Source organism: Lissotriton vulgaris, unplaced genomic scaffold (assembly GCF_964263255.1).
Source record: "Lissotriton vulgaris unplaced genomic scaffold, aLisVul1.2 SCAFFOLD_2822, whole genome shotgun sequence".
NCBI classification, from domain to species: domain Eukaryota; kingdom Metazoa; phylum Chordata; class Amphibia; order Caudata; family Salamandridae; genus Lissotriton; species Lissotriton vulgaris.
In genome coordinates, this window is record NW_028242765.1 from 245,406 (window position 1) to 269,675 (window position 24,270).

Sequence of the window (24,270 nt, forward strand, 5' to 3'; positions counted from 1 at the left end):
CAGGTTGTGGGCCGGACGGCTGTGTACTGATTGACGAGGTATATTATATATCTGCTAAATTTTATGATGCTACTTCTATGTGTGTAATGGCCTGTACAGGTATGACTACAATAAAAATTATTTAAAAAAAAAAAAAAAAAAAAGACCCTCTTTAATGTCTATATGGTATCAGTGACAAATATTTGTGGTAGTTTCACCATGGTGTACAATTGTCTGTTGGCAACACTATATTCACATCAAACATTCCAGTGAACACAGTGTGTTTTAAGCCTATGACTGACTACTACATTTTTACAAGTGGATGCATTAGTATTGGCTCCTCCCATTGTCTCAAAGACTGACATCCTACCGTTAGGCCCTGCTTACCATACATCATTTCCATATGACTGGGGCAGTCACTGGACTCTTTCTTGAGTCACTATCAATACAAACCTGTCAATTAAACCATAAGTGAAAGACATCACTGAAAACACGCCTATGTGTCCTATTCAGAATACTGCCTCTCCTCTTTTCTCAAATGGGCACCATCTGCCAGCAGATTCAGAATCAACTACTGCACCATTATCTATGGGGCCCACATGGAAAAAATGTCTCATCTCCAAAGAGTATAAAAGTGCAAAATAATAACCATCTTAGGCATGATGTAAATAGATTATTTCTTCCGCAGTAGGTCATTATACTGCCTACCGAACAAACAAAGGAACAAATTATTATTATTACTAAGGCAGTCTTGTATAGCGCTTGGTTACCCTGGAGCATCCCAGTGCTTAACCAAACAGAATAATGCTTAAGGGAATAGAAGGAACAGCGGTTAACGGAAAAGAAAAGTTTTCAGATGTTTACAAAAACGCAAGAGGCGTGGCTCAGAACGCAAACTTAAAGGGAGTGAGTTTCAAAGAGTTGCGACCTTTACGGAAAATCTCCTGCCTCCTGAACGGGCCTTTTTAACCCTAGGGATCTTGAGTAGATGTTTTTGGTCTGAGCGGAGTGTTCTACTTGCCTTGTAAGGGGTCACCAGCTTTTGCAGAGCGGGGGGGCCTTTGCCTTGCAAGATTTTATGTGCAAGGCAGAGAGATTTAAATTTCACCCTTTCTCGCACCGGTAACCAATGCAAAGCCCTCAGTGCGGGTTTGGCCGACATAGAGATGTTATTAAGCATTCGTGCCGCCGCATTCTGAACTTGCTGAAGTTTGTACAGAGTGGCCTCAGGGGCGCCCAGATAGATTGCATTACTAAAATCCAATCTTGATATAATCAACCCCTGGATCAGAAGCTTCCGAGATGGGAACGGAAGAAGAGGCAGCACTTTGCACACAGATCGGAGAAGGCCGAAACAGACACCTGCAAACTTAGTAGCCTGGGTCCTAAAGGAAAGATCTTCTTCCAACCAAATACCAAGGCTCTTAATCTCAGCCTTGGGTTTGGGAGGGGATCCCAGGCAACTAGGCCAGACGGACAGGGGGAGTGAGGGACTTTTCTTCCCCATCAGCATTATTTCGGTCTTTGAACCGTTAAGCTTTAGTGCTGATTCCCCCATCCAAGTGTGGACTTTGGATAGTCAGGAGTGCAGCACCTGGGGATTTTCCGTGGCCTGGGATAGGGCAAACACCAGCTGGGTGTCATCGGCATAGCTCACGATTTTGATGTTAAATGGAGCCACCACATCCTCCAAGGGGGCCATATACACATTAAATAATGTGGGGCTCAAGGAGGAGCCCTGCGGCACTCCACAATGGAGGTGGGTGGATGCCGTTCGTGCGCCGCCTTCCCAGACCTGGAAAGTCCGATCGCTAAGAAATGACCGCAGCCATTTCAGCGCAGTCCCACACACTCCAACGTCTGACAGCCGTTGAAGTAACACTTGATGGTTAACAGTGTCAAAAGCTGCACTGAGGTCCAGGAGGATCACTGCCACTGACTCAATCCAAAATGCTTCTTGCTTCTTCAAATACTGCCAGCAGGGCGGTGTCAGTGCCTTGACCCGGGCGAAAGCCCGTTTGAGAACTTCTCAATAGACCGTTGGACTCAAGGAAATTGGATAGCTGGAAATTAACCACTTTTTCCGCGATTTTTACTGAGTCCCGGAAGTAAAGAAATGGGCCTGTAATTCGCCATGTCAAGGGGATCGAGGCTAGGTTTTTTTAAGAGGGCTTTTACTATTGCTCCCTTCCAATTAGGTGGCACCACACCGGAACCTAACGAGGCATTGATAACCTCAGTTATCGGTCCCGCAATGGAAGGGGCAACCAGTTTGAGAATCCTCATGGGGACTACATCACGGGAGAACCACTCTTAACGGTCACCAGGACCTTAAGAACCTCATCCTCAGATACTGGCCCGAGAGAGTCGAGGGTCTCCAGGGGTCTCTCTCCGTCGTCGTTGGGCTCTACTCCTATGTTAATTTGGGGCAGGGTAATCAAAATGTTTTCTATTTTAGTGTAGAAGTACTCTGCTAGGTCATTACATTTTTCTTCCAGGTTGTCAGTGGAGGCAGGCGGTGTCGGAACCCTCAGGAGTTCCTTGACCACTAGAAATATTTCTCTGGAGGAGTTGGAGGCGTTGCTAATTCTCTTCTCAAGGAACTGAGTTTTAGCGCACCGGATGGTAAGTTTGTAATTCCTTATCGCAGCTCGATATTCGGTCTTACAAGCTACATCCCAATTCCTCCTCGAGACACGTTCCAGTTTTTTACAAGTCCTCTGCATAGCTCTCAGCTCTGGCGTGTACCAGGGAGCGGAGCACGTTCTTTTCTCCCTCCTTCCTGCCGATCTTATGGGGAGGACGATGTGAGAAGTTGGCCTGATATATAGTGCTCACTATTCTAGTGATCACTGTGTATCATACCAAACAACCCTTATTGATGATTGGTTGTAAGTCAACCTTATAGACCAGCTATCCTAGTAGCGTGGACAAAAGCAGTCTTTAGGCTAAACTCTAGAGGGCGTGTTAAGCCAGCTGTTTTACCATCACATTTACCCCTTGAACACCAAGTGAAAGGACACCACACAAGTTGTTATGAAAATAAAGGATATTTATTTATAACAGGTCTACCCTGAACTGTTTATGAGTCAGGGAGCTAAGCACAATACTAAACTCTTACGAAAATACTTCAAGTTGCACAATTAACACAAATGCCCAAGGGGGACGAAAAACCATATACTCTAAAAGTGGAATGCGAAATACTAGCAGGTAAGTAACAAGATCCAGAGGCTTCAGGATCGCTAGGACTACACTACTGGACCCTAAGGTTAGGAGCAGGAGGCCTAGGGAGATCGGGTGCAGAGTGTGCACTCTCACGCGGGATGCGGGACAAAGTCTATGGAGGCTAGTATTTCTAAAGTTACTGTTTTCGAACAAATCCGACTAGGTAGACTTAAAACGAAAAAGGATCTGGACACTTGGATAGTGAACCTGCGTTGGAGCACCGAAATGCTCGGGTTACCTAGCCCAGGGGCTGCGGCTGCATAGGGTTCAAAAGACGTCGGGAATCCTCGTTGTAGTCTATGGAGCCTGAAAGAAGAAGTTGCTGGCAGGCGACCAGTGAAGAAGTTCGGTGTGATCCAAGCCTGGATCGGTGATGGAGACGACCTGAAAGCAGAGGGGACTCAGTTCTTAATCACTAGCCAGTGATTGTGTGGGCACCAGGATGGCACCGGATGAAGTCATCTCGATCAGGTGAGTGGGCGACGCTGGACTCTGCAGTCACACGGGCCAGGAGGCGTTGTCGGCGACCAGGCTGGAGGTGCGAGCTGTCCCATGAGGGTCTCTGCTGATGGCGATGCTGGAACCAGGATTGGAGCAACAAGCCTTGGCAATGGCAAGCCCACGCGGTGGAGTCAAGATGGCGTCTGGAGTGGACCAGGAGGGTCCGGGGTGCTCCTCTTTTCGAAGGGAGCAAGGGCCAGTCTGGAGCAACCAGACCAGCGGTGAAATCGTCGTGGTGCGTCGTCAGGAGGGCCACTAGCCAACAAGCAGGTGACCGGACAACGCGGTGAGCAGCAAAGAGCAGAAGGGCCCCACGCAGATCTCGTGGATGCTGGGGGGCTGGACTTCGGTGCTGGAGCTGCTCTGGGTTGGGGCTTCTCAAACCCCAGTGCACTCACTCGAGGATCCCTCGGCGGTCGTGCTGGTTAAGCGTCTTGCTGGCTTTGAAGATGGCCGGCCCCTCAGGTCTCGTCACACCCACGAATCTCAGGTGGGCTGATGATGCAGGTAGAGGTCAGAGATGCCAGGGAATCTGGGTCTCGTCGAGCTGGTCAGTCTTGATCCGGAGGATGGACGTGCAGCAAACCGCGATGCTTAAGTGGTGCCTGTGGGTGCAGGGTGGCTACTCCTTAGCCACAAGGGAGAGTCTTCAGAAATTGTCAAGAGTTCCTTTCGTGGAAAGTAGTTCAAGATTCAGAATTATCTAAATTGGGAAGGGGGCCCGCTCCTACCTTTAGCCTAAGAAAAGGGGCTGGCACGCGACTAGGTCCTGCCCATGGGTGGGACCAGGAGGGGGGTGGTTACACCCCTCTCCCTTGTCCGGACTTTCCCCAGCTCAGGGGCTGGGGTGCCCCTGGAACTGGTTTGAGCCGGCATATGCACAGTGAGCACTGGGGTGCCACTTGCAGTCACCTTCCTCTCAGCCCTGCCTACCTGGGATACACAAAACCCTGTCTGGGATGGAGCTAGCACCGCCCCGGACAGGAAACCCTTTGTCCGAGCTCTCCTCGCTGGAAGGACTCCCAGCAGCAGGAGGTCAGACTTGTGTCTGTGGTGGCAGCATCCATTTTGTGATGCTGAGGCTCGAGTCAACTTTAACCGGGGTTCACAGTTGCATACATGTCGTGTCCCTCTAGAAGGGTGGAATGCTAACCCCGTCGCCAGAATTGGCGAGGGGTTAGTATTCCAATTCGTATGACACCTTACTCGACATGTTTTGATAAAGCGATACCAAAGTTGGCAAATAACCGCGAGGATTATAATGCACTTAAGCGTATATGGTACGCGTTATCATGGAGCAGCTATTAGGACTTTGTTCCGCAAGCTGCAGACGGGCTCAGCTCATGCCAGAGCACCATCTCACATAATTCCAAGCACTCTGCCTTCAGGATTGTTAACGATTCAGAAAAGGGGGTGGTGATGTTTATCACCACCCCCCTTTTCTGAATCATTTTTGTCCACCATAAGCGTGGAAGGGTATACTCAGATGTGAGTCCCTTGCTCATTGCACCATCAGGATTCAAGCAAGCCGGGCCGAAGACGGCTGAAATGCCAGAAACCGGTCCCCGGAAGCTTGTTTCCTTCCCAGTATAGGAATTGGCTTGGTAGTTTGGTCTGCCCTGTTCCCATGATGCACTGGGCCAGGGTCAGACTAATTTGCATATAGCCAAGTTCTGAGCTGGGATGGTGCAGTGAGCTAAAAAACGGTGATGGATCAAGCCCTGATCTTTGGACTGGGTAAGAGTGGTCTGCTTAATTCAGACACTCTGTTCATCACCACCCCCCTTTTCTGAATCATTTTTGTCCACCTTAAGCGTGGAAGGGTATACTCAGATGTGAGTCCCTTGCTCATTGCACCATCAGGATTCAAGCAAGCCGGGCCGAAGACGGCTGAAAGGCCAGAAACCGGTCCCCGGAAGCTTGTTTCCTTCCCAGTATAAGAATTGGCTTGGTAGTTTGGTCTGCCCTGTTCCCATGATGCACTGGGCCAGGGTCAGACTAATTTGCATATAGCCAAGTTCTGAGCTGGGATGGTGCAGTGAGCTGAAAAACGGTGATGGATCAAGCCCTGCTCTTTGGACTGGGTAAGAGTGGTCTGCTTAATTCAGACGCTCTGTTCATCACCACCCCCTTTTTCTGATTCAGGATTGTTAAGGCCTGCCATAGGAGTGAATGATAGGAATACATGTGTCCATTTTAGGGTTAGATATAGGGATACTATATCCAAAGCAAAAGGTGATTACACCACCTTGCCCCAGCTGTCGTGCAGCCAGTTGTGTCAGATTCGGGTGGCCAGCCAGGGGTGGCATAATACATGCTGCAGCCCCTGGTAGGCCCTGGGTACACCTATGCCCTGGATACCTAAGGTATGCTGTACAGGGACTGATAAGGTGACTCAGTATCCAATTAGATGGGCCTGGGGTCCTGAATAGCAGGGTCCCAGGTCAACTAAGTCGAAAAACCAGCAAATCACCAGGCAAAAAGTTGGGGCAACCATAGTCAGATATCCACCTTCCTACATAACCCCCCCCCCCGCACCCTCCAAACGAAAGGAGATAAGGCTATCCTTGACCAGGTAAGCCTATATTGCCTGAGTGGCCATATGAGGTGGTATATGCACTGCCATGGTTACCCCCTATATCATGGTCCAATAAGCAATCCCTCACCCTAAGGGTATCTGAGGGTCTCCACCATAGGGAATCTCTACCTGTGGTGTGTTTTGGCAAAGTAAAAGACTGGTGTGGGAATGGAGTACTGAAGTGAGACTCCATTAATGTTGGGCTCAACTTCCTCCAATCACTATCCACCATATGTGCCTTTCTTTCCAGGACTGAGTTGCTGTGAGCTCTCAGGGTCAACCTCTGGCTACCTAAAGCTGGAGGCTGAGTCCCTCTGTTTGGCTTACTGGAGGGACAGGTCAGGTTTGGGGCCCTCAGGTCCCAGGTTTGGCTGTGCCCAACAGTGTCCATCTGTGGGAGGTGCCTAGCTAATTTTAAGGGGGATCTATCAGGAGTTTTTTTTTTCACTTGGCTAGGACTACTAGCTTCAGTGCCCTTAATCTGCTGATTGGGGAGTTCATTTGGACAGGGGGCCCTTTGGGGTCCACCACTGGCCTCCCTGACCTCTACAGCCCTGGGCTGACTGAGGCAGGGTAGAGAGGGGCAGGTTACCTGCTCCAGACTGGGTCCCACCTTGGAAGGGTCCACTGACATCAGAGGCTTTGCCAGGCTAGGCCTGACTACCTCTGGGGCAGTTTCTTCACAAGGGGTCAGATCAGTTCCCTGAGGAGGCTGATCCTTTCCTAAAGTCTGGTGGGAGGGAGATTTCTCTTCCTCCTCAATGCTCTCTGTCTGAGTGGAGTGATCCATAGTTTCAGGCTTCACAACACTAATATCTGTCTGAGTTTGAGCTGTGGCCATCACAACTCCACCAACCTTTTCAGGAAGGGACTCAGTTTGGGTATGGGCTGTGACCATCACAGCCTTACCAACCTGTTCAGGAAAGGAATCTGGCTGAGATTGGGTTGTGGCTGGCACAGCCCTCCTGACCTGTTCAGGGAGGACATCTTGGACTGGGGCTTTGGCTATCACTGCTCCACTAACCTTACCATGGAGGTTTACCATTTTAAAATGGGTTTCTTGCTCTACCTCAGCCCAGGCTGAGATCTCTAAATCATTCCCCAGTAGGCAATCTACAGGCAAGTTTGATGACACTGCCACTCTCTTGGGGCCAGTGACACCTCCCCAGCTGAGATTTACCACTGCTATGGGATGATCTCTCTGCACTCCATCAATGTTGGTCACCTGGTATGTGGCTCCACGTATAAGTTGCCTTGAGGGGACTAGGCTCTCAGTCACCAGGCGTGCGCGCTGGCCACGCCCATCTTCCCGCCTATATATACGCTGACAACAAGCGTTCTCTCAAATCCCTGACCCAGTTCTGAGGCGGAAGCCGGGAGCTGGCGGTACGAAAGAAATTGCCTAATTGATTCATTTTTAACATTTATTGTGTGGTGTCACTTACTTTGAAAACCTGAAACTTCCTGCTTTTAATAGTGTAATATTCGCCACGAGCACGCAGCCGATTTAAACGCTGTCGCGCTTCTCATCCCTCTTCAGCGGCCGCCATCAGCCCAGGCGTGCAGGCTGACCACGCCCACTTTTAGGCCACGCCCCCTTCTCAGCCAGAAATGTGCATGCACAGGAAGCGCAGTGGACGAGCGCAGCGGGAGCGCCTAAGGCAAGCCCGTCTGCGCCAAGACCGCGACAGGCGCAGGAAACTCTGCCCAAACCTCCCCGTACATCAGGTACCTTCCCAGCGACCTTCATCTATTACGGGGTATCAACTATTGCTCCTGCAAACTTGACTTATCGAACCTCTCCGGCTCGTTCAGCTGCAAGCATTGCCGCTGGTCCTCTATCAAAAACCCAGCCCATGTACACAATCCCCTATCCCTCCCCAAGGATTCCTTGCCGCCCTTTAAAGGCGGTCTGATCAATGCACGTTCTCTGTGTAAACATAGCCAAGACATACGCGACCTCATCCTTGACTCTGATCTTGACTGTCTCATGATAACAGAAACCTGGCTAACGGAAGACAGCAATCCGGATTTAGCCATAGCCCTCCCCCAGGGTTTTTCCCTCTTCAGACAAGACAGATTGAAAGGTAGAGGCGGAGGAGTTGCCATCATACTGAAAAATACCTTCACTTGTCACACGTTCAATCTAGATCCCTTAAAAGACACAGAAGGCCTAGGCTTCTCAATTAAACTCAGTGAATCCTCCTCCTTCTCAGGGGGCTTGATCTACCGCCCACCCGGGAATGCTTCCGAGTTCCTAGATTCATTGTGCGACTCTCTGGGACACTTCCTACTCAGATACCCACATTTCACACTTCTCGGGGACTTTAACCTACACCTTGAGTCCAAATCTGATTCTCAAACCTTCAACTTTCTTCAGTCCCTCGAAATGCTCAACATACAGCAAAATGTCATACTGCCTACTCATTCGCTAGGACATACCCTCGACGGTGTCTGCACTAACTTCCCCCCCCTAACTACCCTACCCCCTGTTCCCCAAATTTGGACCGATCATAGCCTGATCCCGTTCCATATCATAAATGCACGCCCACTAACCTTCAGTAAAACGAACCTTCATCGTGACAACCTCGTTAACTGGAAGAAGGTTCAAGAAAATCTTACTCTCAACCCTATCCTCCAATCTCAGTCACCCACTTTATCTGGTAACGTCGACCTTGACGCCGACCTGTTTCATAACTGGATCTCACAAGAAATGAAATCTCGGAACCCCTCCAAACGTCCCTGCTCAACTCAGAAAAAAAATAAAATCAACGCCCCTTGGTTCACCTCGGACCTAGCTACTTCACATCTACTGTGTAGAAAAGCAGAGCGAAAATGGCGCAGAACATATGACAACGACGACCGTCTCACTTACATCCAACTAAGGAAAACTTACCTCTCCAATATTAAATCCGCTAAAAAAATCTTCTATGTCAACGCCATCAAGGAGTCCAGTCAAAAACAAAAAACACTGTTCTCAATAGTAAAATCGTTCACCCAGCCCAAAGCACTTCAACCCGAAATCCCCCCATCCCAAGACTTTTGCGACAAAATATCAGACTACTTCGAGGACAAAATCGTCTCTATCCAAAGAAATTTCCCCCCGTCACAAACAACTCCAGGCGCTCTGATTCCCTCCCAACTGGAATCCCGAGCTGGTAGCCTTAAGAACTTCTCCCCTGTCACCTTGGCTCAAACCAGAGAAGTCATCCTGGCATGCAAGTCGGGTTCTCCATCTGACCCCTGTCCTCCCAAAATCCTCCACCAACTCATCGACGTGGTGAACCCAATCATTAATGACATAGTCAACTCGTCGCTTCACACCGGATCTGTCCCCCGCCTGTGGAAAAAGGGTATAGTCAAACCTCTCATGAAGAAGGCCAACAAATCCCCGTCGGACCTGACCAATCTTCGCCCGATCTCTCTCCTCCCGGCACTGGGAAAATTAACCGAACAGATGGTCTACAGAGAACTTAAACATTATCTGGAAGCTAATAATATACTCCATTCGCAACAATCTGGTTTTCGTCCTAAACACTCGACCGAAACAGCTCTAATCGGACTTTCATAAACAATTAAGACGCTGCAAGACCAGAGGAAGAATTCAATTCTCATTCTTCTCGACCTCACTGCGGCGTTCAACACCATTTCCCACTCCATCCTAATCAGCAGACTGACAGACATAGGACTTTCGGATATCGCTCTATCCTGGATAAAATAATTTCTTACCGACAGGTCTCAAACCGTCGCTCTTGGCCCTTTCCACTCTAAGGAGAAGAACGTCTCCTCAGGGGTACCTCAGGGCTCCATCCTAAGTCCCCTTCTCTTTAATATCTACCTCATCCCACTCCTATCCCTGATTGAATCATTCGGCATACCGGTAACATCGTATGCCGATGATACACAACTCATTGTGCCCCTAGAGGACAATTCAACCGGAGCTGAACTGAACCTCAAGAACTGTTTGACAGCGGTCTTTCAATGGATGGACTCTAACCATCTCAAATGTAACTCTAGCAAAACGGAGATCCTCCCTATCGGTAAAAACACCTCCTTTTGCCCAGCCCTCTGGTGGCCGGATGATTCAGTTGCTCCCCCCCAGACTGTAACAACAGCTAGGAACCTTGGCGTCCTATTCGACTCTGACTTATCTTTCGACCAGCATGCTAGGACTGTAGCCGGTCGATGCTTTGGAATAATAAAATCGTTAAGAAAGTTCTTCGACTTCCTCCCTCTTGACGCCAGGAAAACAGTAACAGTAGCCCTCATAATCTCACGCTTAGATTACTGCAACGGTCTCCTTGCGGGGGCAAAAAAGACTACCCTGTCCAAGCTTCAAAGTGTTCTGCACACTGCCGCCCGACTGGTCCTAAAGCTTCCCCGAAAATCATCTATATCCGCAGCTCTAAGATCCCTACATTGGCCCCCCTTGCATAAAAGAATACTTTTTAAAATATTAATCGTTGCTTTTCGAGCTTTTAACAAATCCGGTCCTAAAAATCTCACCAGACGCTTCCCCCACTACAACCCCAGTCGATCCCTCCGTTCGTCCCAGGACAATCTCATCCTCCCCGCTAGGTACAACTTGAAGACTAAGGGTGGAAAAACCTTAAGCTTCCTGGCTACCAAAGCCTGGAACAACTTGCCCAAAAATCTGAGACAACAAACTCTCGAAAAACCTTTCAGAAAACTCCTAAAGACTTGGATCTTTAACCTCTCAGACGATTACTCCAAAGCTGCCATCTGATCTCATACTGCCACCAGGACCGGTTTACCAGGAATTTTTAGCGCCAAGATGCTCCCTCCGGAGCGTACGCTGCGCTTTAGAAATACCCCCACAAATATCACATGGTGATGCTAGCCCCTGTGTCTCTGTAGGCCTCAACTTTTGAACCATTGATGAGGGGCTCCTGTCTGTACTTGTCCAAAGTGTTGGGACAAGCTGTGAAGTTGGCAAACCCCATGCCAGTCTCACAGACAAGAGTATCTAAGTTTGGGGACCTGGCTAGGCCAGAGTCCCCAGGGACTCCCAGAGTAAAGGCACCCAAATTCTTGGGGGCACTCCCACCACCTGGGGGATTACTACTAGTAGTAACAGGAGGCTTGGAAGTGTTACTTGGGGGTATGTTCTCCTTATTGTTGTTGGCCTTTGGGCAACTGCTGTCAGTTTTGTAATGGCCTACCTGTTTGCAGGTATGACAATACGGTTTCTTTTGGGTATTGGAAGGATTTTGGGACCCACCCTTTTCAGAGGACTTTTGGGGCGCTGTGGTTTGATCAGAAGATTTATTCCCACCCTTCTCTTGAGGCTTGGTTGATTCTTTCTTTTGGTCACCACCCTGGTTCTTAGGCCTAATCCTGGTTCTGACCCATTTGTCTGCCCTCTTACCCAATTCTTGTGGAGAGGTCAGATCAGAGTCTACCAGGTGCTGGTGTAATAACTGGTTCTGACAATTATTTAAGACTTGCTCTCTCATAATAAGATTATATAATCCTGTGAAGTCAGTAACTTTACTACCCAATAGCCAGCCTTCTAGAGCCTTAGTGGCACAATCAACAAAGTCAGCCCAATCCTGAGACTGAGTTTTCTGGGTGTCTCTGAACAGCAACCTGTACTGCTCAGTTGTTAAGCCAAACCCATCAACCAGTGTATTTTTCAGGACTTGGTAATTGTTAGCATCCTCAGCTCTAGTAGTGAGGAGCTTATCTCTACCTTTACCTTCAAAGGAGAGCCACAGAATAGCTGCCCACTGACTCTGGGGGATGCACTGGACAGTGCAGGCCCTCTCCAAAGCAGTCATCCATTTGTGGATGTCATCCCCTTGTTTAAAGGGGGGCACTATTTTACTCAGGTGTCTAGTATCAAAACTCCTGTCTTTATCTCTAGGGATAATGCTGCCACCAGTGGGGTCTGCCCCACTCAATTTCTGCTCTCTGGCAAAGGCAAGTCTCTCTTTGGCAAGGGCACGTTCTTCCCTCTCAATCCTCAGATTGACTTCCCTCATCTTAGCTTCATGCTCTCTTCTCTGAGGGGATGTCATCCCTCTGTGAGAAGATGCTTGAGAGCCATTGGTACGAATGGATCTGTTAGAGCCTCTGGAGAGAGACCTAACTCGTCCATTCCCAATGTTAAGCCTGCCTGAGAGTGGGCCTGGGGGTCCCCCAGTTCCATTCTCATGCCTGCTTAAGTTGGTCCTGGTGAGCCTACTGACTACTACCTGACCTTTGTCTGCCTCATCCCCTGATAACTCCTCTTCCTCTTCCTCCTCTTCACCTTCTGCTTCATGGAGGTTAAGGTCAGGGTCACCAAGGGTTCCCTCTAAGGGGGGCATGCTCCCATCTGGATTAGAAGGGCCTGTGTTAGAAGCTCTTCTGGCATCATAAGTCTCTAAGAGACCTATCAGAAAGGGAGTGGTAGGGTTAGAACCCTGTTTTAGCTTCCTGGAGGTACACAGTTGTCTCATCTCCTGGAAGCTAAGAGCTGCATATCTTGACATGACCTGTGGAGGGTCAATCACCACTAGGGGAGTCTGTGAAGATTCTCCTTGGTCAGACATGCTTTCTAGTGAGGTGTAAGTGGTGCACTTACCTACACTATTTGTTTGCCTACTGATCCCTTGCTAAGAGTTGTATTCAGGGTGTGCTAAGCCCTGTTACACTACAACAGCTGGTTCAGTAAAACTCAGAGTATTCTAAGCTAAGTTAAATGTACCTTGGTACTTATGTGATCTTTCAAATGATATTCTTAGGATACGTGCGAGGTAAAACAACAGCAAGCTCAAATCCCAACCGCTGCACACCAATGTGAGAAGTTGGCCTGATATACCAGGGAGCAGAGCACGTTCTTTTCTCCCTCCTTCCTGCCGATCTTATGGGGAGGACGGTGTGAGAAGTTGGCCTGATATATAGTGCTCACTATTCTAGTGATCACTGTCTATCATACCAAACAACCCTTATTGATGATTGGTTGTAAGTCAACCTTATAGACCAGCTATCCTAGTAGCGTGGACAAAAGCAGTCTTTAGGCTAAACTCTAGAGGGCGTGTTAAGCCAGCTGTTTTACCATCACATTTACCCCTTGAACACCAAGTGAAAGGATACCACACAAGTTGTTATGAAAATAAAGGATATTTATTTATAACAAGTCTACCCTGAACTCTTTATGAGTCAGGGAGCTAAGCACAATACAAAACTCTTACGAAAATACTTCAAGTTGCACAATTAACACAAATGCCCGAGGGACACGAAAAACCATATACTCTAAAAGTGGAATGCGAAATACTAGCAGGTAAGTAACAAGATCCAGAGGCTTCAGGATTGCTAGGACTACACTACTGGACCCTAAGGTTAGGAGCAGGAGGCCTAGGGAGATCGGGTGCAGAGTGTGCACTCTCACGCGGGATACGAGACAAAGTCTATGGAGGCTAGTATTTCTAAAGTTACTGTTTTCGGACAAATCCGACTAGGTAGACTTAAAACGAAAAAGGATCTGGACACTTGGATAGTGAACCTGCGTTGGAGCACCGAAATGCTCGGGCTACCTAGCCCAGGGGCTGCGGCTGCATAGGGTTCACAAGATGTCGGGAATCCTCGTTGTAGTCTATGGAGCCTGAAAGAAGAAGTTGCTGGCAGGCCAGTGAAGAAGTTCGGTGTGATCCAAGCCTGGATCGGTGATTGAGACGACCTGAAAGCAGAGGGGACTCAGTTCTTAATCACTAGTCAGTGATTGTGTGGGCACCAGGATGGCACCGGATGAAGTCACCTCGATCAGGTGAGTGGGCGACGCTGGACTCTGCAGTCACACAGGCCAGGAGGCGTTGTCGGCGACCAGGCTGGAGGTGCGAGCTGTCCCACGAGGGTCTCTGCTGATGGCGATGCTGGAACCAGTATTGGAGCAACAAGCCTTGGCAAAGGCAAGCCCAAGCGGTGGAGTCAAGATGGCGTCTGGAGTGGACCAGGAGGGTCCGGGGTGCTCCTCTTTTGGAAGGGAGCAAGGGCCAGTCTGGAGCAACCAAACCAGCGGTGAAATTGTCGTGGTGCGTGGTCAGGAGGGCCACTAGCCAACAAGCAAGTGACCGGACAACGCGGTGAGCAGCAAAGAGCAGAAGGGCCCCACGCAGATCTCGTTGATGCTGGGGGGCTGGACTTCGGTGCTGGAGCTGCTCAGGGTTGGGGCTTCTCAAACCCCAGTGCACTCACTCGAGGATCCCTCGGCGGTCGTGCTGGTTAAGCGTCGTGCTGGTTTTGAAGATGGCCGGTCCCTCAGGTCTCGTCACACCCACAAATCTCAGCTGGGCTGATGATGCAGGTAGAGGTCAGAGATGCCAGGGAATCCGGGTCTCGTCGAGCTGGTCAGTCTTGATCCGGAGGATGGACGTGCAGCAAACCGCGATGCTTAAGTGGTGCCTGCGGGTGCAGGGTGGCTACTCCTTAGCCACAAGGGAGAGTCTTCAGAAATTGTCAAGAGTTCCTTTCGTGGAAAGTAGTTCAAGATTCAGAATTATCTAAATTGGGAAGGGGGCCCGCTCCTACCTTTATCCTAAGAAAAGGGGCTGGCACGCGACTAGGTCCTGCCCATGGCTGGGACCAGGAGGGGGGTGGTTACACCCCTCTCCCTTGTCCGGACTTTCCCCAGTTCAGGGGCTGGGGTGCCCCTGGAACTGGTTTGAGCCGGCATATGCACAGTGAGCACTGGGGTGCCACTTGCAGTCACCTTCCTCTCAGCCCTGCCTACCTGGGATACACAAAACCCTGTCTGGGATGGAGCTAGCACCGCCCCGGACAGGAAACCCTTTGTCCGAGCTCTCCTCGCTGGAAGGACTCCCAGCAGCAGGAGGTCAGACTTGTGTCTGTGGTGGCAGCATCCATTTTGGGATGCTGAGGCTCGAGTTAACTTTAACCGGGGTTCACAGTTACATACATGTCGTGTCCCTCTAGAAGGGTGGAATGCTAACCCCGTCGCCAGAATTGGCGAGGGGTTAGTATTCCAATTCGTATGACACCTTACTCGACATGTTTTGATAAAGCAATACCAAAGTTGGCAAATAACTGCGAGGATTATAATGCACTTAAGAGTATATGGTACGTGTTATTAGGAACAGCTATTAGGACTTGGTTCCGCAAGCTGCAGACGGGCTCAGCTCATGCCAGAGCACCATCTCACATAATTCCAAGCACTCTGCCTTCAGGATTGTTAAGGCCTGCCATAGGAGTGACTGATAGGAATACATGTGCCCATTTTAGGGTTAGATATAGGGATACTATATCCAAAGCAAAGGGTGATTACACCACCTTGCCCCAGCTGTCGTGCAGCCAGTTGTGTCAGATTTGGGTGGCCAGCCAGGGGTGGCATAATACATGCTGCAGCCCCTGGTAGGCCCTGGGTACACCTATGCCCTGGATACCTAAGGTATGCTGTACAGGGACTGATAAGACGACTCAGTATCCAATTAGATATGTACCTAGAGTACATGGAATCCATTTTACAGAGAGAGCAGTGGGCCTGGGGTCCTGAATAGCAGGGTCCCAGGTCAACTAAGTCGAAAAACCAGCAAAACACCAGGCAAAAAGTTGGGGGCAACCATAGTCAAATATCCACCTTCCTACAGACGGAGTCGAGTGCATTGGACATCCATCTGCAGAAATCTGCTTCCGCCAATACCGGGTCCTTCCCTAGCAAGGGGCGCGAGCCCTCCAGTCTAAGCGTCAAGTTCTCCACAGACGAACCTAGACCAGGGTCTTTCAGACGCACAAACACTGATGGTGGAAGTACTCTCCATCTCAGTTTGCCAGGCGAAGGGGATCATAAAGTGGTCCGTCCACGGGAGGGGAATCGGGGAGGCGGCTTTCATAGCAGTAACATTTGTAAAAATAGGATCAAATTACCCTTGTTATGGGTGGCCTCCAGGTTTATAAGGTTAACCTCATAAGCTTTTAGGTCACATTGAAGGACTGCCGCCGACCGATCTTCCTGGTCGTCGAAATGAAGATTAAAATCTCCCAAAGTAATAAAATTTGTCGTAGAAGCGGCAAGAACCATCACGGTTTCCATAAGGGAGCTCACGAAGTTTCCATTACTTCCTGGAGGGCGGTAAACTAATATTCCAGACATCGCCACAGTAGGTGAAATTTGTACGGAGAACTTACAGCTCTCACAGTCCTCCACCTCACCATTTTGGGCTCTACATGCCAACGAGTTCTTATAAAAAATAGCAACACCTCCCCCCCGCCCCACTGGTCAGTCCTGTGAGTGGATTAGAAAGCCAGGAGGAAGGGCTTTCACTATATCTGCTTCTGAGCCTTGCATAAGCCATGTTTCTGTTAAAAACAGGATATCTAAGTCATGTTCCTGAATAAGGAGGCTGATTTCCAATGAGTGCCTCGGAAGAGATCTACAGTTCAGTAGGGCAGATCGTAAAGTGTTCTTTACCACTACTTGATTAGGGGAGTTACATAATACACAGTGTGTAAAAGGTTCAATACCTTTAGACACATATGTGCAGTGTGAAGATTTCAGAGGGCGAAGCCGAAGTACGTCTGCACGCGAGTAGATGGTTGCAGAGCTTACTAGATTGGGCAGGGTGGCTGGCCCTAAGCCCGTCCGGGCACAGACGGGCTGGACTCCGGCGAGAGTCCGGAGAGTTCTCTGCGCGAGTCCGCTGCGCGTTATCATGGCCGTATTAAATACCGGTCTAGCGTCCTTCAGACGACTAGACCGATCTCCCCAATGGCGCCGTCAGGCGTCCTTTAGATCCTCCAAGATGGCGCCCAAAAGCGAAGAAATGACCCGGGACCCGCCAAGTGTGGTGATATAACTATTAAAGTGCAAGCAATGGGGCAATATTAAAAACAAGGAAGAAGACAAATGAATGTTAATTAAAATACAAAACTGGGCAATTAAAAATGCACACAGAGCCTCGCTGTAATTGCGCTGCAAAGAGCTGCACGCTCTCAGTCACTCTGCATTACCAAGTAAGGTCGATTAGACTGCGCGCGCTTCCCACTTGCCTTAAATACCGGTCTAGCGTCCTTCAGACGACTAGACCGATCTCCCCAATGGCGCCGTCAGGCGTCCTTTAGATCCTCCAAGATGGCGCCCAAAAGCGAAGAAATGACCCGGACCCGCCAAGTGCGGTGATATAACTATTAAAGTGCAAGCAATGGGGCAATATTAAAAACAAGGAAGAAGACAAATGAACGTTAAATAAAATACATAACTGGGCAATTAAAAATGCACACAGAGCCTCGCTGTAATTGCGCTGCAAAGCGCTGCCCGCTCTCAGTCACTCTGCATTACCAAGTAAGGTCGATTAGACTGCGCGCGCTTCCCACTTGCCTTAAATACCGGTCTAGCGTCCTTCAGACGACTAGACCGATCTCCCCAATGGCGCCGTCAGGCGTCCTTTAGATCCTTCAAGATGGCGCCCAAAAGCGAAGAAATGACCCGGGACCCGCCAAGTGCGGTGATATAACTATTAAAGTGCAAGCAATGGGGCAATATTAAAAACAAGGAAGAAGACAAATGAACGTTAAATAAAATATAAAACTGGGCAATTAAAAATGCTCACAGAGCCTCGCTGTAATTGCGCTGCACGCTCTCAATCACTCTGCATTACCAAGTAAGGTCGATTAGACACTATGTGTGAATCACTCTCTGGATATGAACTATAAATACACCATGTGGCATCACTCTCCAAACGATGGTGCCAAAAAAGCTAAACAGAAGTCCATGGTCATTCAGTCAATGCAGACTCGACACTCAACACCATTTTAAGGATTTTGTGGGTAGATCACAAATGCACAAGCCTAATGTAAAATACTCTTTACTAAAAAACTGAGACATATATCCTCATCTTTACCTGACAAGTTTTTCAGATTTAGGAAATCACTGAAAACACCTGCCTATGGTCAACATTATATTTGAAACTGTGGTAGAACACGCACTACTAACTGAACAGGTTGCTGAGTTATCGCGTGCTTCAGAGGTATCATTCTCTGGTGGTTGAGTGTGGTACATAAAACTAAAAGGTAGCATTCATTCACTTTTGTTTATACGTTTGATTATTGTTTACTCATGTTATATATTTTTGAGTTGTGAATTCTGTTTTTGTACATTGATTTTATTGGCATTGCACCCTATAACTGTGTATTGATCTGCATCATTCCTTATATTTTGCTATTCACCTGTATCATTCTTTATATTTTGTTATTTGGTTACTGGAACACTCTCGCTCGTCTCACATGGGGCTTACACTCACTATAACATTTTCGTTGAACACATAGTCCGTCTTTTATTACTGACCAAATGTTATCTAGCGTGACGTCCCGTGCACAACACCGCTGTTGGAACACCAGCACCAGCACCTGCCTCGAGTCACCGCCACTTCATCGAAGTAAGTTAACTCACGTTAGCCTTGACTCTGCACGTTTTAGTCACTCCTGTCGCTTTATATCGTCTGCTTGTTAAATTGCTACACTGTATACCGCTGGAAGCTTTCCACTATAACAACACGTGAGGCCACAATCCTCCAGCTCTTACATTGCTCATTACTATTATGCACCCACGTTTACTCACCTGCTTTCAAATACTTGTTTGCATGCTCGTTATTGTTGACACCGCCGGTACTTTTTCACCACTAGAACATGAGAAGCCATAATGTTCGCGCTCTAACAGTGCTCATAACTCTATTGAACCCGTGTCCACTAACAACTTTTATTTATTTAATTAGTTGACACACCTGCGATTTTTGCATGCTTTTTACTTTCAATAGTCAGTACATACCTTCAGTAAATACGTTTGCATGATTATCTATGAACGCCAGATATGACCTCACTCATCTGAGAGTTAGAACAATGCAGTGCCTTGTGCAATTTATTTTCGTTACACCTTCTGATATCACCTGTGTGAAGGTGCAGGTACACCAATGTCGGTTGGTTACTTATGATATAATTGCCCTATTTTTGTATAGATGTTCCCCTGACAAAGGGCAAACACTGTCCGAAATGCATTGGGAGAAGTGGAAATGTATGCCTATATGCATTTAAGTTGGCTCTATGGAGTTGCAATATGATGGATTGAATATCGCCTCATGAACCAAAGAATAAAAAATCTTGGTCAATCTACTTTGAAGATCTTCGTTTATATTTTCAAGTGAATTTCTTAACGAACTCTTGACATCGCATCCAGCGATATTCCTGCTGTGCTCAGGGGGACGTCGCCTTATTTAGGAAACAGTACCTTCCAACATTGTATTTGCCCACACTGGTTCCAATGTTCTACTCCGTTTAAATGTAATGTCATTGTGAAGTTGAAGAACGATTTCTCCATCGATCACACTGCAAACTCCTTCCCCCTTACATTTGCATAACGCATTCTAAGGGCCTTTGAACTTTGCAAGCACCACACAAAAATATAGAAACTAAACGAATAAAAGATAATGGCAGCACATCCTCAGCAGTTAAAGATTTACATTTGTGAACATGAATAAAATATTGAAACAAAGCAATTCTTGGCAACACAAGAGGTAAATGAAAGAACAAAACAAACAATATAAAGAAATACCTTGCTATCCAAATATTTAAATTGAAATTTAGACACTTCAAAATACAAGAAAGGCAAAACTGCAAACGATGTCCACCTGACTGACAACATATTAGTATCATGATAATTTACCTTATGTATAGTGTGAGTACAAGTCTTCTTAAACAGGGCTTCTACATCCTTGTATTCCTTTGTTTGTGGTGATAACTGTACCTGATTTACCTTGTTGGCACTCACCGATTCCCAATGTGCAGGAATATCGTTCTCTCCTAGGTACCAAAAAAAAAAAAAAACAACAAAGCTGATAAACATATACTATAACAATTCCTATTTGTACTCACAAAACCTATGTAAATTCAAGTGAAGTTTACATTTGTCAAACATAAAAATATCCTCTCCATCACATCGTTTTTGGACAGGGACTACATACATAGTTTGCTATAGCCTTAATATACTCTTCAATGCCTGACATTTTACTTGGAAGAAATGATATATTATTCACAGAATTGCCAATTATAGTGAGATTTGAACAAGGACTTCAAGGCAAATGTTCGGACCATTTTCAAACAGAAAACTGGTCTGATGGGCAAGTCAGTACTGAGCAAGAATTCTGTTGCAACGTAAAAATGGTCATCAGTCGTGTGACTTTAGAAATGTAAACGTCTCAGAGGACACATGTTTTGTATGTATAAAACTTACGTTTGTTAGCGTAAACATAAGCTTGAAACTTGGTTATGCATTGTTCTGATGTCAGAGTAGCTAAACCTGGGCTATGAAGTTATTGCTCTGAGGGATAGAGATCCACCACCCTCACCCTCACCCCACTTAAACCCTGTGGGTTTAAGTGAGGGGGGGAAACGGAGGGGGAGAGTATGACGTGTGCTACCTCACACTATCCATTCTGTAAGCTGCATGTCTGCACTGAACCGTGAATGGCTTCAGTTAGGTAGTAATGTTGGTGGGAGAGGGTAGCATGCAGCCAGGTAATTATTTTGTATTGGTTGCGATAGGTTTCAGTTGAAGGTAAGAGGGATGGTTTTCAACTCATCAGTTATTTTATTTTTGGTGGGGGATCGAGGGGAGAATCTTGTAGGGTTGCAGGATGTCGGTATTCATTTGGATGGGAAGGCTAAGGAAAGGGTTTCCCTGAGGGCGGTGCGGTAAGGGTCGGTTTGCTCTCGAACTTGCAGTACATGGTCATTCTACTGATTAGCAAAGCAAAGATCGGCCTGCAGCACTTTCATTAAGCGAACTTAGCTTTTTCAACTAGGAATGTCCTGACAATCAACAAAAAAGAAAACTAAGATCCTGGTGGTTCAAGAAACTAGATCAAAAATACCAACATGGTTTTTGGACCAAGAAAAGTTAGTGCCAACTAAAAGTTTTAAGTACCTTGGAGTCCACTTTAATGATAATGGGAGATATAGCGACCAATTAAACTAATTCAGGAAGAAGGGCATAGCCTTGGCCTTCACCCTTAAGTCACTTTAAACAAAACTAAAAGGTCCTACGCTTATGCCAATCATCCAGGTAGCCCAAGCAAAGGCACTACTTACATTAGGTTTGCAAACGAGGCTCATTAGGGATGGGATAGCACAATACTGGATACAATGCTTCTCAAGATTTACAGAACAATTTTTATAGCTGCCCTCCCATTTATCTAAAGCCCAGGTAAGGCTGCAATTTAGCACTGCTAAGCAAACACTGGCATGGTAGGTAGCCGGTACGATATGTTGTCACAAACTCAGGTCAGCGAAAGAAGATTCACTGGGCCATCACCTTTGGTCCAAACTGAAAACCAAGCAAAGCTTCCCGGCAAGGTCTTACTTGTCTCAGGCCTAAGCAAGCTTAGTCTAATGAGCGCTTGGTATTTTTTCACTAGCCATCAAGAGTTCAAAAAGCAGCCAAAAGTAAGCACACAACAGCTCTCACTACTTGAGGACAAGCCTTGCCTGTCTCAACACAAACATGGCTGGATGACACTCCATACTTATACGCAACTGAAACAACACTGCTATCTAAGTAAACTTTATAAAGATCTGACCAAGGTACTGTTCATGAAACTCAGGATGGGGACAATATGTACCTCAATTTACTATCCTGCATGGAAAAGATGTGAGGAACAGGTGAAATATAGGCTATGCGACCAGGGTCAGGAAGATATTATTCATATACTGTGTGTGTGCTGATCCTTATGGAGGACCATCAGGAACTGCTACGAAGAAGGTGGAATACTTGGGCATAAGGTTTTGCAGGGAGGCAGTGTTGGCCTGCTTTGAACCATCAGACATCAGACTAAACTGTGCACTGGTGACATTTTTTATGGTTTTCTCAAAAAGGTTGGAGGCTATGGCTCAGTAGTTTAAGGGAAGGGGTTTGATTAGACAATTATCAGCTCTGATTGTAGCCCAAACCGCCGCTCTTGACCTTTTATGTATGTACGCAGCTGTTACCTGGTTAAAGAACGAATATGCTACTTACCAGTATGCATCTGTTCTTGGCACGGAGGGCTGCTGACATTCATATCTGTGCTTAGATCGCCGCCTAGTGTTGGGTCCGGATGATCGCACATTGTTGTCCTCGAAGAGTCTTCGAAGTATCACGAGATAGGTGGCTCCTCCCTTGGACTATAGTGCGCATGGGCATCGACTCCATCCTCAGATTGTTTTTAGCCATTGTGGCAAAGATGCAGTGAAACTCTGTGAATGATGACCATGCTAGAAGTATTTGTGAGCGCTACAGGCGCCGGGAAGGAGGGCGGGTGATATGAATGTCAGCAGTCCAACATGCCAAGAACAGATGCATACTGGTAAGTAGCATATTCGGTTCGAGGCATGTGGGCTGCTGAATTCATATCTGTGCATAGAATACATAGCAGTCCCTCCATTAGCAGCGGCCGCCTGTGCCAGCTGCAGCAGTTTGGAAAAGGGTTTTAAGAACAGCCTGCCCTACAGCTGCCTGCTGTTTGGAGTGCACATCCACACAGTAGTGTTTTGTAAATGTGTGTGTGGTAGACCATGTGGCTGCTCTACATATGTCTTCTAAAGGAATATTTCCAAGGAAAGCCATTGAGGCCCCCAACTTCCGAGTGGAGTGGGCCCGCGGGGGAATCGTTAGAGTGCGCTTGGTTTTCTGATAGCAGATCTGAATACACTTAACGATCCACCTGGCTATACCAGCCTTGGAAATGGGGTTGCCTTTTTGTTGTGGCGAAAAGGCAACAAATAGTTGCTTCGTCTTCCGAAAATCTTTGGTCCTATCAATGTAGTACATCAAGGCTCTTTTAACGTCAAGCGTGTGGAGCATTCCCTCCGCAACCGACTCAGGATTTTGGAAGAACACAGGTAGTTCTATAGTCTGGTTGATATGGAACTGAGAAACCACTTTAGGAAGGAACTTAGGGTTAGTGCGAAGCACCACCCTGTTGGAATGAATCTGTATAAATGGCTCTTGGATAGTTAGTGCCTGGAGTTCATTAACTCGTCGTAGTGACGTAATCGCTACCAGGAAAGCCACTTTCCATGTCAAGAACTGAATCTCGCATGAATGCAGTGGCTCGAAAGGGGGACCCATCAGTCTCGTGAGGACCACATTTAGGTTCCATTGGGGAGCTGGTGGGGTCCGTGAGGAATGACTCGTTTGAGTCCTTCCAGAAAGGCTTTGATGGCAGGCACTCTGAAAAGGGAGAGGTGCTGCCTGTTTGGAGATAAGCTGACATTGCGGATAAATGTATACAAATGGAAGCATAGGCCAGATTACATTTGTATAGATGTAAGAGATAAATGATGTTTCGAATAGAAGCGTCTAGCGGGTTGATGTTGTGGTCTGCACAATAAATGACAAACCGCTTCCATTTCGCCGCATAGCATGCTCTGGTGGTGGGCTTCCTTGCCTCCCTGATTATGTCCATACAGTCAGGAGGTAAGTTGAGGTAGCCAAACTCTAAGACCTCAGGAGCCAGATCGCCAGGTTGAGCTGTTGCGGATCTGGATGCTGAATGTCGCCATGGCTCTGCGTCAAAAGCTTTGGTGTGAGGCGCAGCCTTTGATGCGGTACCACGGATAGTTCCAGAAACGTGGTGTACCATGGTTGGCGTGCCCAAGTTGGAGCAACTAGGATGAGAGTCATCGAGTGTTGCTTCAGCTTGCGTGCCACCACGGGTATTAGAGGTGCTGGGGGAAAAGCGTACGCAAATTTGCTTGACCAGTTCATCCATATCTCATTGCCCTGCGACTGTGGGTGTCTTTCAACTGTCCATGAGCCTGAGTCCACTGACGTGCTAAGCACTCCTGAAGCGGACGCATATGTAGTCTCGCGTGCGGGACTATGAAGATGCAGGAGGCCATCATGCCTATCAACTGCATGAACACTCTTGCTTGAAGCGAGTGTTGAGGTCTGAATTTCTGTATCAGCGATTGAATGCTGCTGACCCTCACTGAATTTGGCT

General features: G+C 47.6%; 1 protein-coding gene across 1 annotated transcript in view; it reads right to left on the reverse strand.

Annotated features, from left to right (window-relative positions):
* LOC147668850 (protein mono-ADP-ribosyltransferase PARP14-like) overlaps positions 1 to 24,270 on the reverse strand; it is a 253,350-nt gene that overhangs the window by 196,404 nt on the left and 32,676 nt on the right. Inside the window, exon 2 of the mRNA XM_086948398.1 lies at positions 19,956 to 20,092. Coding sequence (XP_086804524.1) covers positions 19,956 to 20,092 — 137 coding nt within the window. The remainder of the gene's footprint in view (positions 1 to 19,955; positions 20,093 to 24,270) is intronic.